Raw genomic sequence first — 18,051 nt, 5'->3', positions numbered from 1 at the left:
GGAAAAGTGATTTTAGCAGTCAGATGGGAGAATTTCCATCTCTGCTTCATTCTGCCAGCCAGCTTCTCTTGGGAAATTCATCAAAAACCTTCACTGGAGTTCTCAGCTTACAGCTTGACCTATGGAATTTGGACATATCTATCCCCACAGTCACATGAGCCAATTCCTACAAATTATCTCATAATAATTACAATACATGTGTGCTGGTTTGGATGTATTATGTCCTCCAAAATGCCATTATCTTTGATGTAGTCTTGTGTGGGCAGGAAATGTATTGGTGTGGAGATGTGATCACTCAGTTGAGGGTAAGATCGCTCATTGGATAATTTCCATGGAAGTGTGGCCCGACCCATTCAGCATGGGTCTTGGTTAGTTTACTAGAGCACTATATAGGCTCAGAAAGAAGGAGAGAACTTGCTACAGCCAAGAGGGACACTTTGAAGAATGTACAGGATCTGAGAGAGGAGTTTCAGCTTCCAAAGACATTTTGGAGGTGGCCTTGAAAGCAGACTTTTGCTCTGGAGAAGTTAAGAAAGGACAAATGCTCCAAGAGCAACTAAGTGTGACATTTTTGAGGAGCTGAAGCCTAGGCAGGAATGTCCTGAGAGCAAGCCATTTTGAAACCAGGACTCCAGAGCAGACGCCAGCCATGTGCCTTCCCAGCTAACAGAGGCTTTCCGGACGCCATTGGCCACCCTCCAGTGAAGGTACCTGATTGCTGATGTGTTACCTTGGACTCTTTAGGGCCTTAAGGCTGTAACTGTGTAACCAAATAAACCCCCTTTATAAAAGCCAATCCATCTCTGGTGTTTTGCATTCTGGCAGCATTAGCAAACTGGGACACATTTTGGTACCAGAGAAGTGGGGTGCTGGTGCTGCTGAGTTTGCAAATACCAAACATGTTGGAACGGCTTTTTAAACATAATATTCAGATATACATATCCTATAAGGTTATGTTTCCCCAGAGAACCCTAACTAATACAGCCAGTGACATAATAAAAAGTAACACCATTGGGAGAGTTAACCTATTAAACATTGCCATTCATTTAATATTCCCCTGACCCTATCATGAAAGCAATGCTGATAAAAGGACAGAGGAGAGAGTGTGAATTCCCTAATGTGTCCTGAGTTACTCTTGACTACTCTGTCCTCTTGCTTGTTGCAAGAAAGTCATAGTGATGTTAATATATTCTTGCTTTAGAAATGCCAGCCTGTTTTCCTTCTCTCCACTGCCTGTTCCAGCTGTAGCCCAATTAAATTCACCAGTTCTCAGGTGTTTAGAGAAATGCTTTCAACATAAAACCACAGTTGTCCTTAGGGCTCTTCACTCTTTTTAGTGCTCTTTAAATTTGAAATATTCTTCCAACAGAATAAACCACAAATGAAGAAAAAAATACAATGGATGATGGTGAGGAGGCTAATAATTATAAAAATATAATTGATAACTAATGGAAAGATCCTTTCAGCACCAGCTGGATGCCCTGTATAGTCAACCCAAAAGAACGGAAATACTATTTTCTTGATTGAAGAAGAAGGGTGAGAGTGGAATTCCAAGTGTTCTGTGAATGAGAAAGGTAAAAAGAAAACGTAGGCTCTTGTATACCTTTTCTGGCATATTTAAAACATTAATCCCCCCACCCCCATATTTCCGACATTTAAGCACAGATTTTATCTTATGCACACAAACACTGCCACATCTGACCACTGAATGTATCAAGAATACCTCTGTCTAGGTTACTCTCAATCTAGAGATATCTAGAGAAAGTAAAAGCTAACAGGGATGATTGCCCCACCATTTAAAATTACAAATATAGAAACCCATTCCTAAGGAGTTTGGAATTACTACAGATAGCTAAGGTTTGAAAATAGATGGCTTTTACACCGTACATCTGATGATTATTGTATATCCCACACATGGAGCAGTTCTTAGTAAGGTCTGAATTTGGTGGGTTACTGCTGTTTAGGACCTTAAGAAATAAGAATTTAAGGACCCGAATTGGGACAAGATGGCAGGTTCATGGTGACAATCTGTGGAGGTGTGAAAATAGGTATGCCTAGAAGTGGATTTTAAGAGGAGTTTTATTTCAAAACATCTTTTTATACCACCCAATAAGCATCTTGATTCATCACAGCAGTAGCAGCAGTAAAATGGGTGATATCAAGCAGAACTATCTTGAAACATTTATTTCCAATCCAAACTGGAGCTTTATATCGCATTTGTCATAAATCTGCATATTTTTATCTTCCAGATGACTATAATTGCAGAGTAGAGCTTGCTTTGACATCCAATGGTAGGATGATAGTATGTTACTACCCCTCTGTGGATATTCCATATGAACACAAAAAACCTATCCCCCACCCAGGTCCTGTATATAATAATGAAGAAACACATGACCAAGTGCTGAAAACCAGATTAGAAGTAAAAGATGAACATCTTGAGCAAGGACCCATGATAGAACAACTTAGCAAAATGTTCTTTACTACTAAACACCGTTGGTATCCTTACGGACAGTATCACAGATGTCATAGGAACCCAAATCCCCCAAAAGACAAATGATTTTCAGGTTCTCATTAGGAATCAAAGAAAAATGTTACCTTTTGCCTCATTTGCCATTTGAGAAAAAGTAATCTGGTATATTTACTAATATTTCTTATAGTAAAGTAGTAATAAAATATCTTTTCATAAAAAAAAGAAATATGAATTTTCCCTAGGTAAACCAGGATTAAACTCATCTCATTCAGCAAATAATCTATTGCAAGCCCACTACCTGCTTTAGAAGTTGGGGTACTACAGTGAAAAAAGCAGAATAGTCCCTTTCCTAATGAAACTTAAGACAGGCAATACATATTAAACATATTAAATAGCAATATTTTCTAAAGGTTTTAAAATATAAGCATGATAGAAAAAATAAAAGAGAGAAAGACAAGCAAGGAAAGCAGAATCTGGAGTTCAAAGGGAGGGGATAGGAGTGAGAAGTATGGAAAGTAGCGAAAAGCAGACTGCACCGTCTTCATTTATCTCAGAAACCTTTATCCTTGTTAGATGCATTTTGTTTTAAATATAGACTATTTGTATCACTGAGATCAAGACAACTTAATTTTAAAAATAAATTAAAAAATAAGATAAAAAATTGGGTGATTATGATGATGATGATGGTAAAAGCCAAACTTTCTTGAATGCCTGCTCTGTGACAAATACCGTGCTAAAGAACATTGCATGTATTGTGTCATATAATAGTCACAAAAAACTCTAGAAATACTTAATGCTACTCCAGAAAAATAAGGGTAAGAGAGGATAAATAACTACATCAGTTCCACAAGACCCAGAGCTGAGACTCAATCTGCATTCTGACTCCCAAGTCTATGTTTTCAGTCAGTAATTCTATCCTATGTCTTCCTTGTATTTTTTCAAATATACTCTGAACTCATGTTCATTAATTTTTCAATTTATTTTGAAAAAATAGAAAAAAAATTTATGAATGGCTCATAGATTTTTCATGACTACTTTTTCATTACAGAGAAGTTAGTTGTGTATTCTAGAAAATTTAAAAAATACATTGGAAAAATATGTGTTATCCTATAGACTTGAAATTACTTTGCATGTTTTCTTCAGTGATTTTTTTTTTTCACCTATCAAAATAGCATGACCATTCCCTCATGTCATTAAACACTCTTCAAGGTCATATTTATTTAAAGGATATAAAGTAATTACCCACATGAACCTATCATAATTTAGCCAATCCATTATAGTTGGATATTCAGGTAGTGTTTTAGTTTCCAAAGTTGTTAAAGCAGATGTCGTAAAATGTGTTGGTTTTAACAATGGGAATTTTTTAGCTTACGAGCTTAGTTTCGAGGCCGTGAAAATGTCCAAATCAAGGCATCATTGAGACGATGCTTTCTTCCTGAAAACTGGCTGCTGGACTCCTGTGTCACATGGCAAGGTTCATGGCAGTGTCTGCTGTCTTTCTCTTCTCTTCCAGGTTTCATTGATTTCAGCTTCTTGCTTCTGTGGCGCTCTCTCTCTCTCTCTCTCTCTCTCTCTCTCTCTCTCTCTCTCTCTCTCTGTATTCATCACCAGTAAGAGGATCAAGACCCATCCAGAATGAGGTACGTCACACCTTAACTGAAGTAGCCTCGCCGAAAGATCCTATTTTCAATGGGTCCACACCCACGGGAATAAATTAACTTCAAGAACATGGTTTTCTGGGGTACATACAGTTCCAAATCATCACAAGTAGATTTCCTTTTTTTTTTTTTTTTCTATTTACCAAAAACACAGCACTAAGTATATTCTTTTACTGAACATGAGAGAATTTCTTAGGTAAACACCTAAATGTGAGATGGCTACATCAAAAGAATAGATAATTAGAGCCATTATAGTTCACTACATCACCCTCCAGAAAAACTGAATAATCTTAAATTTTCACAAGCAGGATCTTAGCCTTTTCATTTTCCCACACCACAGTCAACACTGTGAATATTTACGTATATATACAATACATATTTAGCATAGGCATATATCACATATTTACAGCTTTTTCAATTATTTTCTACAAATAGCCTGCTCAATAGAGACATGTTTGAGTTATTGGACACATATGGCAAAGTATGAATTGTTATACATACTTCAAATATATTATTTAATTTTATTTATTTAAACAATTCAATGTAAAATAAGTTACATATTCTCTTGAAAGTGGTCATAAGCTGACTAATGCCCCCCACCCCCAAAGATATCTATGTCTTAATCTCCAGAACCTGTGAATATAATAAATTCTATGACAAAGGGAACTTTATAGGCATTATTAAGTTGAGGAACTTGAGATGGGGAGATTATTCCCGAATTGTTGGGTTTGGTTCGATGTAATCACAAGGGCCCTTATAAAAAGAAGTCAAGGGCATCAGAGTCAGAGAAGCTGATGTGATGACGTAAGTGGAAGTCAGAGTTATGTGGAACCACAAGCCATGGAAGTCCAGGGAAGTCACGGGAAGGGATTTTCCCGTAGATCCACCAGAAGGAATACAATTCTGCTGGCACGGATTGGTCTTCTGACCTCCAGAACTGCAAGATAATGAATCTTTTAAGTCATTAAGTTTGTGGTCATTTATTATAGCCACAGAGGAAACTAACTGAGATTCTGTTGCTTAGAAACGGGGAGCTGATATAAGAAACACTTAAAAATATGGAAGTGAATATTCAATGTAACATAAGTTACATATTTTCTTGAAAGTTGTCATAGGCTGACTAATGGAATTAGGCAGTGGGAGAAGGCTAGAAAAATTTGGAGGAGCATAACTGAAAAATCCTTGATTGTCTTGAGCATGCTATCAGTAGAAATATGGATGTTAGTGATTCTGCTTTTGAAGACTCAAAGTAAATGAAAAGCATGTAGAGAAAATACATATTGTCTTACAGAATGCATAAAGCATAAATAGACTGTTGGTGGACATATTGGCATTGAAGGCAGGGCTTGTGAGGGTTCAGAAAGAAGTAAGGAACATGTTCCTGGAAAGTGGATGAAAAGGGATCCTTGTTGTATAGTGACGGAACCTTTAGTTGAATTGAGTCCCATGGTTATGTGGAGAGCAGATCTTGTAAGAGATGAACCTTTTTATTTAGCTTAGGAGGTTTCCAAGAAAAGTGTTGAATGTGCAACTTGGTTTCTTCATCCTGCTTATATAAAATTAGATAAATTGAGGGAAGAAATACTAAGCCAAAAGGACATGGGACTTGATGATTTGGGAAATTCTCAGCTTACCCAGATTGTAAAAGATGCTAAGATTCAGAGATTCACTGTCAAAAAGATGTGCTCTGGAGAGAAAGGAAATGTCAAAGAATTTTTTCCAGTACCTTGAAGCATCAAAAGTGTTCAGTCACACAGAGGGTTCTTTGAAGAGATTAGACGCGTGACTCATGGATCCCCTCAGCCTTCTCAGCAGAAACCAAATGTAGAGGTGGAATTATCTAGGAATTCTCTTGCTTCTGGCCTGAAACCTTCGTCCTCCAAAGATAGTGTATGTTTGTGATAATTACTTTTTGTTTCATCTTGTGTTGTTTAGAAAGTAGAGAAGAAGAATTAGATTGATGACTGTTTCTAGGGAACTTACAAATTATTTGCAGATTAAAAAAACCTAAATTAAAAAACAATAATAGAGAAAACAACAAGGTTGAGTCACTGTATGAGCAAACGCTATAGTAGGATGTGAGAGGAAAGGGACATATTGTGTAAGGATTTCAGTCTTCCTGAATGGCGGTGATATTTAAGCTGGGCTTTTAAGGATAGATGTCATTTTTATGTTAAACAGAAAGGAGGGCAATGCAATGAGTATTAAAGGATCTCAGGGTAAAAGGTATAGATTAGCTTAAATTAGAGAAAAGATTTAGTTTGAGTATTGAGAGAGATTACCTTAGATGAGCAAATTGTCAGAATATGAAGTTCTTGAAGGTCAAGAGTAGGCATTCCTCATTTATTTGAGAATTGGTAGGGAATCATAGGAAGGATCAATTTACTGTGAGCTTGAATCACTCCTACTTGTGTTTGCTTTTGAATTAGAAACAGACCTTTTAGATTTCACAGAGCTCCATGTTGAGGAGATAAATATATGAATTATTAGATTAAAATATAAGAACTGAAAAATGCAGTCTTTTTATGATCATAAGCACACATTTAATTGTTTTATTTAATGCATATTTATAACAGAGAATGTATATTGGAACACATCAAATGTAAGTGTCTAGAAATTCCAAGTTCATTTGTGAAGGACTACAAATAATATATTGAAAGTTCTTGTACAATAAATCAACCATCTAGCTAGTGTCTATCTACCACACTCAAAGGTTTTATTTGTAGTTAAGTTCCAATTAATTTTGTTCATATCCTTCTCTGGTTTTGAACAAACTCCTTCATAAAAGTATTTGTTTTCTGGGAGATTTATCTTTGCCCAATTATTTTATAATTACTCTGACTTTTTTAAAATAAAAACTGTCTTAGATTCATAGACATTTTGATGTATTTGAAGCACAACTTGCTAAAAAGAAACAAATAATAACATCATTAAGCTTTGTTTCCCATTTGGGATAAAGGCATTATTATTGCATTAAAATGTACTAATTAAGCTAGTTTCAGAACCTTAAGGGGTTGGGATCTGAATGCTCTGATTTCATGGTCTTTGGTTTTCTGCCTTTTAGCCTACATCTGCATAAAACAGAGCAGATCGTGTCAAACTTCATTTACTGCTGTTATCTAATATGGCCACTCTACTCTAACAACTTCTGTTTTGTTAATATTACACATATATTAACCTTCTTTTCACCTACTTTCTCTTTTATTGATTTCCCTGTGCCTGAGGTATTCTCTATTTCCTCTCTTCTACCTCCTGTTCTCTAACACAACCAAATCCTAAAAAGAAACTTTTTGAAACTCCTCTCACCTCTTTCTGTGCACTATTTTAATCTGTATACACACAATTCTTAAACATTCTGACAAGTTTCAAAGTACTGGACGTTATAATATATTAAATGCCCTGAGGTTCAGAATTTTCAAAAAAGTCCTCTCAATCTCCATATATAATATTCAGATGAAATCCTATGTATGAAACCAGAATATTTAAAAATTAAAGCAGAAAGGAATCCTTTGCAAATATAGCAGCCAGAGCTGAAATGGTTTGGATCCCCTACCTCCCTACCACTCCAAACTTATAAAATACTGGTTAAAATAAGACAAATTAATTTTTAATACATAGACAAGCTGTAAGTGAAAACAGGAAAATCCCCAGGTTTTAAAAATAAACAAGGAAATCAAATCCAGAGAGGTAAGCACACTGGTTAAAAGAGCACAAACCTAGAAAGCTAATCGACTCCAATAGAGGGCCTGGGTATTTGGGGTTGTGGCTATAATGTCGACATGGGTAAAGGAATCAGTCTTTGTGCCCATGCCAAAAGGAAAAGTAGAACTGAGGCATCATTCACACACACTGCCTGTGAAATTTCTCTTCCTACACTAAAAGCAGGCAAGAAAACAACACCTTTCTCACTGCCCATGGAAATGTGAAAAAAAAAAAAATACTGTTATTCTACTTGAGACAACAATGAAGTGTTTTCTATGACAAAATCAAAACCACAGTTACAAACTTCTGTCGTGACCAACATGGATCAAGAGGGACTGATTTTCCTTTCTGCCCAAACAACTGAAAACCAGGCAAAATATATGAAGCAAAGAATCTCAGATATTGAATATCAGACATCAATATATAGGGAACCCTGAGAGAGAGAGGTTTACTCCAGCTTACTGCCTGGAGAGAATTTCCAAACTGCAGATCTAGGAGCCTCAGGAGAACAAAGCAGTTAGAGTCCACAGGTCAAGGTTCTGAAGACGAGGAGGGAGCAAAGAGTCAACAAGATCACCAGAGATCTGCAGAAGATCCCCTTCAATGTTTAAGCTGATTGGAAATCAGCACATGTGTGTTAGGAAACCACCCAAGACCTGAGAAAGACCTACCCAAAAAGAATAGATGGAAATATTCTCAGGGATCAAACAGTTAGTAATATTTCATGTTTGCATCACCCAGAAAAGAAGACTTTGTAATTCATGGAGCATTGGGTTCAGCAATAATGGAAAGAAACTGGCTCCATAGTTGTAAGAACATTCCTAGATTAAAGCAGCTCTAGTACTGCCTAATAAAACTTAAATAGAAAGCATGGAAAAAATCAAGGGGTTTTCAAGTAACTTACCTGTATCCCAAAGCAAAGTTCGTGAATATTTATAGTTATGCAAAAATGTCTGGCACCCACTCAAACTTCCTAAGTCTGAAAAGAGGCAGGAAATTTTGATCTATAATGAGGAAAAAAAATTAATCAATGCAAAAATACTCAAAAGACACAGATGTTAGAATTATTACTCAGGATATTAAGACAGTTATATCTCTGTTCTAGATTAAATAGCCAAATGCCAAAGGTAAATAAAGAATTCTGAAGGCTGAAATAAAGGAGCAATGTGTCACATACAAAGGAATCTCAATAACACTAAGTGCTAATTTCTCACTGGAAACCATGGAGGCAAGAAGGCAATGGGTGCCATTTTTAAAGTGCCAAAAGCAAAAAAATGCCAACCGAGAATTCCATACCTGGAAAAACTGTCTTTCAATAATGAAGGAGAAATTAAGACATTCCCAGACAAACAAAAGTTGAGGGAATTCATCACAAGTAGACCGACCCCACAAAAATTGCTAAAGGGAGTTCTTTGGGTTGAATGGAAAGGGCACTAAAGTTGCATGAAGAAATAAAGATTTCCAGTAAGGTAATGATGTGGATAAAAATGAAGGTCAGTACTATTGTTTCCTGGTTTAAAACCCCACTTTTTATTTTCTACAGAACCTAAAATGCAAATGCATTAAAAAGTAATAATAAAGCAGTGGTTTTGGAACTGGATAAAGTTGAGGTGATGGGGGGTAATAGGAAGAAGAGACTGTGTGTGTATGTTATTGAGGTCAAGTTTGTATAAAGTCAAGTGAGATTTAGGATATTAAATTTAAGCCCCATGGTAACCCTAAAGAAAATACTGGAAAAATATTCACAGAAAAAAAAATGAGAGAGAGAGATTCTAAAGGGCTCGCTACAAATATAGGTGAAAGACTTGGAGAATCACAGATAGGAACCACAGTGAGATACCACTTCACACCCATTAGAATGGCTATTACTGAAACAGAAGAAAGTAACAATTGCTGACAAGGATGTGGAGAAATGGGAAGCTTAGGCATTGTTGGTAGGAGTGTGAAAATTTGCAGCCCCCATGGAAAATAGTTTGGTGGTTCTTTGAAAAGTGAAACATAGAAGAAACATAGAACTATAATATGACAAAGCAATCCCACTTCTGGGCATATACCCAAAAGAACAGAAAGCAGGAACTCAGTCTGATATTTTTACACCAATATTTATAGCAATGTCATTAACAATGGACAAAGGGCAGAGGCAATCTGGAGGTCAATCAGGGAATGGATGGATAAATGGAATGGATAAATGTATATGCATGCATGGAATATTATTCAACCCTAAACATGAATGAAGTTCTGATACATGCTTCTGCATGGTTGAACCCTGAAAACACGTTGAGTACAATAAGTCTACCCAATGAGTCAGCTATTGTATGATTCCACTTACAGGAAATAGCTAGAATATGCAAACTAATAGAGACAGAAAGTAGAGTACAGATTACCAGCATGAAGAAAGAGGGAGAAGGGAGAGTCAATGCAAAATGGGTGCAGGGTTTCTGTTTGGGGTGATAGGAAAGTTCTGGTAACAGATGGTGGTGAAGATAGCACAGCACTGTGACAGTTATTAACCCCACTGAATTCTATGCTAGCGAATGATTGATATCAGAAAGTTCATGTTGTATATGTTTCCAGAATTAAAAAGGAAAGAGAAATTACAGAGACAATAACAACTAAAGGCAACACATGATCCCAGACTGGGATAATTGGAAGAGAAAATGACCAAAACGTCACTGTTGGGATATATGAAAAAATTGGAGTATAGACTGTAAGCTTTATATTAATGCTATTGTTCTTGAACTTGATAACTGTACTTAAGGTGGTTACAGAAATGAATATCCTTGTTCTTAAGAAACGTGCATGGAAGTGTTAAGTGTCCAAGGAACATGATGTAATGCAGGTTACACTCAAATAGTTAGAAAAGGTAAACAGAATGATAGAGAGATGGATAGATAGAATTATATGATAAAAATAGATAGATAGATGACAGTAAATGTGGCAAAATATTAAAAGTTTGTGCAATCAGGTATCTGAGTGAGTGGAGCAAGGTGGAGCTCCCTGTATGAGGTTTGCATTATTTTGCAACTTTCCTGTAATTTTGAAATGGTTTCAAACTTAAAAATATAAAAACAACTCAATATAAAGAATAAAATAACAAAAACAAAATAATTAAAAATTGGTAAAAAGAATCTGAACAAACACTTCAAACAAGATATGCATATGTCAAAAAAGCACATGGGAAGATGTGCACCATTAGGGAAACACAAATTAAATCCGTGAAATTCCACTGCACACCTATTAGAATGGCTAAAACAAAAAAGATTGGCTCATACCAAATGTTGATAAAATATGGAAGAACTGAAACTTTTAACATTGCTGGTGGGAATATAAGATGGTAAAACATCTTGGAAGACAGATTGGCAGTTTCTTATAAAGTTAAACATAGATTTACCATACAAATGAGCAATCCTACCTCTAGGTGTTCATCCAAATTTCATAACCTGTGCATAAATATTTATAGCAGCTCTATTCATAATCATTAAATATAAGAAACAACCAATATGTCCTTCAACATGTAAATGGGTAAACAAATTGTGGCATGCAAATGAAAGGTAAAAGACTTGGCAAACAAATAAATGAACTGTTGATAAATATAATAAAATGGTTATATTTCAGAATAATTATGCTGACTTTTAAAGGACAGACAAAATATTGTACATATTTTATAATTTAATTTATATAAAATTTTAGAAAATTCAAAATGGTCTTTTGAGACAGGCCAATCAAAGGTTGCCCAAGGATGGGGTGGGCAGATTAGTTAGGGGAAGAATGGTAAGTTGCAAAAGGTCCTCAGGAAAATTTTCAGGTATCTTACCTTTATAAATGTGCCAGAATTTATCAAAGTAGGTGTGTGTGTGTGGGTGTGTGTGTGTGTATGTGTATAGTTTTTATTAAAGAAGTTGTGGGTTTACAGAACAATCATGGATAAAATACAGATTTCCCATATACCACCCTATTATTAACTTCTTACATTGGTGCAGTACATTTATTATAATTGATGAAAGCACATTTTTATAATTGTACTATTGAATATAGCACATGGTTTAACTTAGGGTTCACTATTTGTGTAGTGCAGTTCCATGGATTTATTTTGTTTTCTATTACCACATATAGAACCCCAAATTTTCCCTTTTAACCACATCCAGATATATATTGCAATGGTGTTAATTAAGTTCACAATGTTAATTGCATACTTTTAATACATGAATTTTATTACATGTCAATTATACCTCAATATAACCAAAGCAAAAGAAAACAAAGCATTGTTACATATGGTAAATCAGTTAGGAATCCAAATTTAGCGTTTGGATGGTAAAGGAAGTCAAGGCATGAAGTAAAGGTAAATATTACACATGCACATTTTAAAATACCTAGGCCTCCGGGGAAACAACCACATATCTGTAAATATCAGTTCCAGAAACCAGGGAATAGCAGACTCCTAGGATGAAGTGGGGATGTAAATTAAACCACTGACATATTCATAATTCGAGTGCATAAGCCACATGAAAATATTTATCAACCATTTAAGAAAAGACAGCATACAAAATGATCAGGAGAATTAGGACTTGATGACCTGACAGTATAGAATAAACATGAAGGAGAATATGAAATATCGATTGTATGATGTGTAAATATATCTCAATAAAACTTCTTAAAATAAAAAATTGAAAGCAAAATAAAGATATTTTCAGCAAATGACAATTGAGAAAATTTAACCCTCACAGACTTTTTCAGAATGAAGGGAAGAGGTTGTACTTCCCTAAGAAGGAACCTAAAGACTGAAAATAATGGGATCAAAAAGTAATATGAAAAATGTCCAATTTCACCTCCCACATGTAAAGAGCTTGGAAGTCATTACTCACATTCATGAAAATTCATGAAAATGTTTGCCCTGTGAAAGACTTGCTAGAAGAAGCAAACACAAGCTTTAGTGTGGGAGAAAATACTTGCAAAACATATCCAACAAAGGACTAGTATCTAGGATATGTAAATAATTCTCAAGCACAAGAGTAAGAAAAAATTTAAAAAAACAAAGTTCAATTAGAACATGGAAAAAAAAAGACTTGAAGATACAGTACACCAAAGCAGCTATAGAGCTGGAAAATAAGCACATGAAAAGATTTTCATTATCATTCACCATAAGGGAACGCAAATTGCAAGCACAATGGATATCATCACATACCTACCAGAATGGATAAATTAAAAAAAAAAAAAAAACATTGAGGACCACACCAAATCCTGTTGAGGATGCAGAGTAACTGCATCAGTCAGGCGTTGATGATATGGGTACACAAAATGGTAGAGCCTCTCTGGAAAATGACCTTTCCGTATGACTGAGCAGTTGTAGACCTTAGTATTTATCCCAGAGAAATAAAAACTTACATTGCTACAAAACCCATACCAAATTATATATACCAGGTTTACGTGCAATAGTCCAAAACTGGAGACCACTCAGATGTCCTTCAATGGGTGAATGGTTAAGCAACATTTTGTAATACATACTTTGGACAACTACTCAGAACTAAAAAGGAACACGCTACTGATACAATAACTCGGATGAATCTCCAGAGGATTTTTCTAAGTAAAAAAAATCTGATGAGAAAAGTTGAAATACTGTCTGATTCCATTTATCTAACATTTTCAAAATGACCAAGTTATAGAAGTGGAGAACAGATTAGAAGTTTGCAGGATTTAAGGAGGAAGTGAACCATGAAGAGAAGTGTTTATGGTTATAAAAGACCAGCATGAGGAATCTATGTGGTGAGGGAAATATTCTGTGTCTTGGTTGTATCAATGTCAAAATCTTGGTTGCGATACTGGATTACAATTTTGGAAGAAATTACAATTAGTAGAATACAAGTAAAGGATATATGGGAACTCAGTGCTTTATTACTTACAACTGAATGTGTATCTATAATTATCTCAAAGTAAAAAAGTTTAAAACTATATGTTGTCTACAAGAAATCCACTGTAAATGTAACAGCACAAATTTCTTAAAAATAAAGGAAGAAAGAAAAATATACTATGCTAACACTGATCGATAGAAAGCTGGAATACCTATATTACTTTCCGAACAAAACCTACTTCATAATAAGGAACATTAACTGGAATAAAATGGGGCATTCCATAAATATAAAGTAGTAAATTCTCTAAGAATACATAACAATCCTAAACATGTGTGCACCTAACAACAGAGAGTGAAAATGCAAGTGGCAATGCAAGTAGCAAAAACTTCAGATAGAACTGAAAGGAGAAATATAAAAATCCACTATAATATTTATAGACTTCATCACATCTTTGTAAATAATTGATTGATCAAGCATGCAGAAAAAGAATAAGGATAGAGATGACCCAAATGGTGTCTCATTCACCTTGTTCTGATGGACATTTGTAGAACAATCCATGCAATAAAAGGAGAATATATATTCTTCTCAAGCTCAGATGCAATGTTCAGAAAGATAGACCACATTCTGGTTCATAAAACATACTTTAACAAAATTAAAAGAATAGAATACAAAGTATGTACTCAGGCAACAGTGGAGTTGAACAGAAAATAAATAACAGATATGTCTTGAAAATAGTCAAATATTTGGAAGTTAAACAAGGCACTTTTAATAACCCATGGCTCAAAGAAAAATTAGAACATATTTTGACAAAACACAACTATACATACAGATAATATGTGTACAATGCAGTGAAAACAGTGTTTAGAGAGAGATACATAGCATTAAATGCATATATTTGAAAAGTGGAAAGATATAAAACTATATCCTGAGCTTCCACCTCAGGAAACTAGTTCAAGAAGAGCAATGTAAGCCTAAAGTAAAAAGAAAGGAAATAGAAATTAATGAATAAATCAATAAAATTAAAAATAGGGAAGCAGTACTGAAAATTGACAGAATCAACTACTGGTTTTTTGAAGAGATGACTGGAACTGATAAAACTCTAGCATTGGCTAAAATTAAGAAATGAAATGTGACAACACCAAATACTGACGAGGATGCAGAGAACCTGCGTCACTCAGACATTGATGTTGGGAATGTAAAATAGTACAGCCCCTCTGGAAATTAGTTTGGTTGTTTCTTAAAAAAACTTAACATAGTTTTGCTTTTCTATTTTGCTAACCAAGAAAAAAAAAAACAATAATAAAAGAAGGAAGTAAAAAATAATCAGTATCAGAAATCAAAGAGTGGCCATCACTACCTCTCCTAGGAAAAGTAAAGGGGTAATAAAGGTATATTGTAAACAGCTTGATGCCCACAAATTTGATAATTAGATGGAGTGACAGAATTATTTGAAAGATACAAACTACCAAACCTCATGCAAGGAGGAATATATAATCAGAATAGAAATATATCTCTTAAATAAAGTCAATCAGTAATTTAAAACTCTCCATAACCGAAAGCACCAAACTCAGATGATTTCACTGCTGAATTCTACCAAACATTTTAGGAAAACATAGTATCAAGTGACCACGTCTTCCAAAAAAACAGAAACAGAGGGCAGAAAGCAGAGCAAACTGAAAATCAATAACTTTCTGGATCTGTCAGAGAATTGAAGTTGCATGGCAAACCAACCTCCAGAAAACTGTACAGACAAGCAAACTGTAGAGAGAAGTGATTGCAGAGAAAGGAAGCTACCTACAACAGAAGCTGCTGGAGCCAGGAAATGGTGTAGAAACTTCAACTGTAACTGACAGACTGTTGGAGGCTTGAGGGTGGACCCAGACTTATGGGACCCTTCAGTTTCCTTAATTTTACCTCCCTGAACCCCTCTAGGTTTTCAGGTGAAGATGAGAGAAAAATCCCTAGTGCTTCCAGCAAGGGGAATGGAAAAATGACCACTTTAAAATATGCCCAAATAGGTGACTGTTCTCCACCTGACCTGGAGAACACCATAGCTTGAGAAGGGAGATATCCAGCGCCAGCCACCTCTGTCTTCCTGTCTCACCTAAGTGGGAAAGAAAGCTGGGAAGCATTTGTGAAGGTTGCAGCTGAAGGGATCAGGCCAACTAAAGGGAGGACACCTAATCATAAGATCCTAGAATGCTTCCCACCCCCCAACAACATATCACCACATCAGCTGGGCTCCTGTATAATATCAGAGGATCATTACTGGGGGAAGGGTGGAGTGTACACTCCAATTAAGAAGGATTTTCTCAGGAAAACCAAAGACAACATGGATACATAAGAAAAGGACAATGAAGTAATTTTAAGCCTCACATAATTCTACTCTCAACAACCAGTAAACACAGCACAACTCTTGGCCAGATAATAAATCCTCACACTAGAGGCCTATTTCCCTCATTTCCTATTAACCAACTACATCAGGTCTGCTTGTCCACAAAAAATTTAAAGGCCTGCTGAAAAGCAAAAAACACTCAAGAAACAAAGCAAGTAACAGAAGTAGACATATGTGGCAGAGATGTTGGAATTATCAACAGGGAATTTAAAATAACCATGTTTAATGTGCTAAGGTTTCTAATAAAAAAAGAGGATAACACGCAGGAAGAGATGGGTAATATAAGCAGGAGAATGGAAACTCTAAGAAAGAATCAGTAGGAAATATTAGAAATCCAAGACCCTGTTACAGAAATGAAGGATATGGGCAACAGAAAACACAACTTACTGGAGAAGACGCCCAGGGACAGAAATTCTCCAGTGAAGCCAATGCCAGGAGGAATGTTTGAGTTGTAATTAAAGAATTGCTGGCCTAAATGTAAAATGCAAAACTAAAACTTCTAGAAGATAACATGAGAGAACATCCAAGTGACCGTGGGTATGACTGTGAGTTCTTAGATAAAACACCAAAAACACTATCCATGAAAGGGGAGAAAAAAAAATAAAAACAGGTAAGTAGAACGTCATTAAAATTCAAAACTGCTTTGCAAAGATCACTGTTAAGTAAGTGAAAAGACAGGCCACAAACTCAGAGAAAATATTTCAAAACACCTATTTGACAAAGTACTTGTATCCAAAGAACTCTTTTCACCAATAACTCTTAAAACTCGATATTAGGGAATCAACTCAATTTTAAAAAGGGGTAAAATATTTGAACAGCCACCTGAGCAAAGAAGATACACAGATGGAAAATATGCAGGTGAAAAAATGTTCAACATCATGTATCATTAGGAGATTGCAAATGAAAACAGATGGGACCCCACTACACTCCTCCTATTCCGATGGCTAAACTTCAGAACACCGACAACACCAGGAGCTAATGACGATGCAGAGCATCAAGAACTCGCATTCATTGCAGGCCGGAATACAAAATGGTTCAGCCATTTGGAAGACATTTTGGCAGTTTCTTACAAGACAAAACACAGGCTCACCAGATGATCCAACAATTAGTTGCCTACAGTAATTACCCCAAAGAGCCAGGACTTTATGCCCACACACAAACATATATACAAATGTTTATAATAGCTTTGTTCATAATTGGCAATATTTGGAAGCATCTAAGATGTCATCACAGGTGAATGAATAAAATGTGGCATTTCCATACCATGGATATTATTCAGCCATAAAAATAAATATACTCTCAATCCCTGAATAAACATGGAGAAAGCTTAAAAAAATATTGCTGAGTGAAAGACACCATCTGAAAAGGCTACATCCTGTATGATTCCACCTTTTTGACATTGCGGAAAAGGCAAAGCTATAGAGACAGTGTGATCAGTGATTGCCATGGGTTGGGGGGGATGGGGTTGACTGAATGTATGAACAGATAGAGCACAGGACATTTTTAGGGCAGTGGAACTGTTCTGAATGATATTATAAGGGTACATACATGACATTATACATTTGTCAAAACCCATAGAACTGTATTCAAAGGTGAACCCTGATGCAAATTATGGACTTTAGTTACCAATAATGTATCATTCCTGGTTCATAAATTATAACAAATGTACCATATTAATGCAAGATGTTAATATAAGAAAAACTATGTGTGTGTGGAGGTATGGGAGTATGGGATATCTCTGTACTATCTGTACAATTTTTTTAAAGTCTGAAACTCCTTAAAAAATAAACTATTTTTTTTTAAGAATAAAACTGGACTTGTATGGCTAAACAAACAAACAAACAAAACAAAAAACCAAAGTACCATATTAATGTACGATGTTAACATTAAAGGAAACTGCCTGTGGCATATATGGGAAACCACTCTGTATTATCTTTGCAGGTTTTCTGTAAATCTAAACCTATTCCAAAATAAAAAAAT

The 18,051-nt window shown here is 35.4% G+C and overlaps 1 protein-coding gene across 1 annotated transcript; it reads left to right on the top strand.

The window, feature by feature from the left end:
* Positions 1-2,017: 2,017 nt before the first annotated feature.
* On the top strand, positions 2,018-2,557 carry LOC119512835 (39S ribosomal protein L42, mitochondrial-like). The gene is made up of 2 exons (XM_037807622.1): positions 2,018-2,048; positions 2,133-2,557. Exons 1-2 carry the CDS (start codon positions 2,018-2,020, stop codon positions 2,555-2,557), a joined length of 456 nt encoding a protein of 151 aa, XP_037663550.1.
* Positions 2,558-18,051: the final 15,494 nt, after the last annotated feature.

This window comes from Choloepus didactylus, chromosome 17 (assembly GCF_015220235.1).
Source record: "Choloepus didactylus isolate mChoDid1 chromosome 17, mChoDid1.pri, whole genome shotgun sequence".
Taxonomy (NCBI): domain Eukaryota; kingdom Metazoa; phylum Chordata; class Mammalia; order Pilosa; family Megalonychidae; genus Choloepus; species Choloepus didactylus.
The sequence above is the reverse complement of the archived record's forward strand: the minus strand, read 5'-3'. Positions and strand labels throughout refer to the sequence as shown.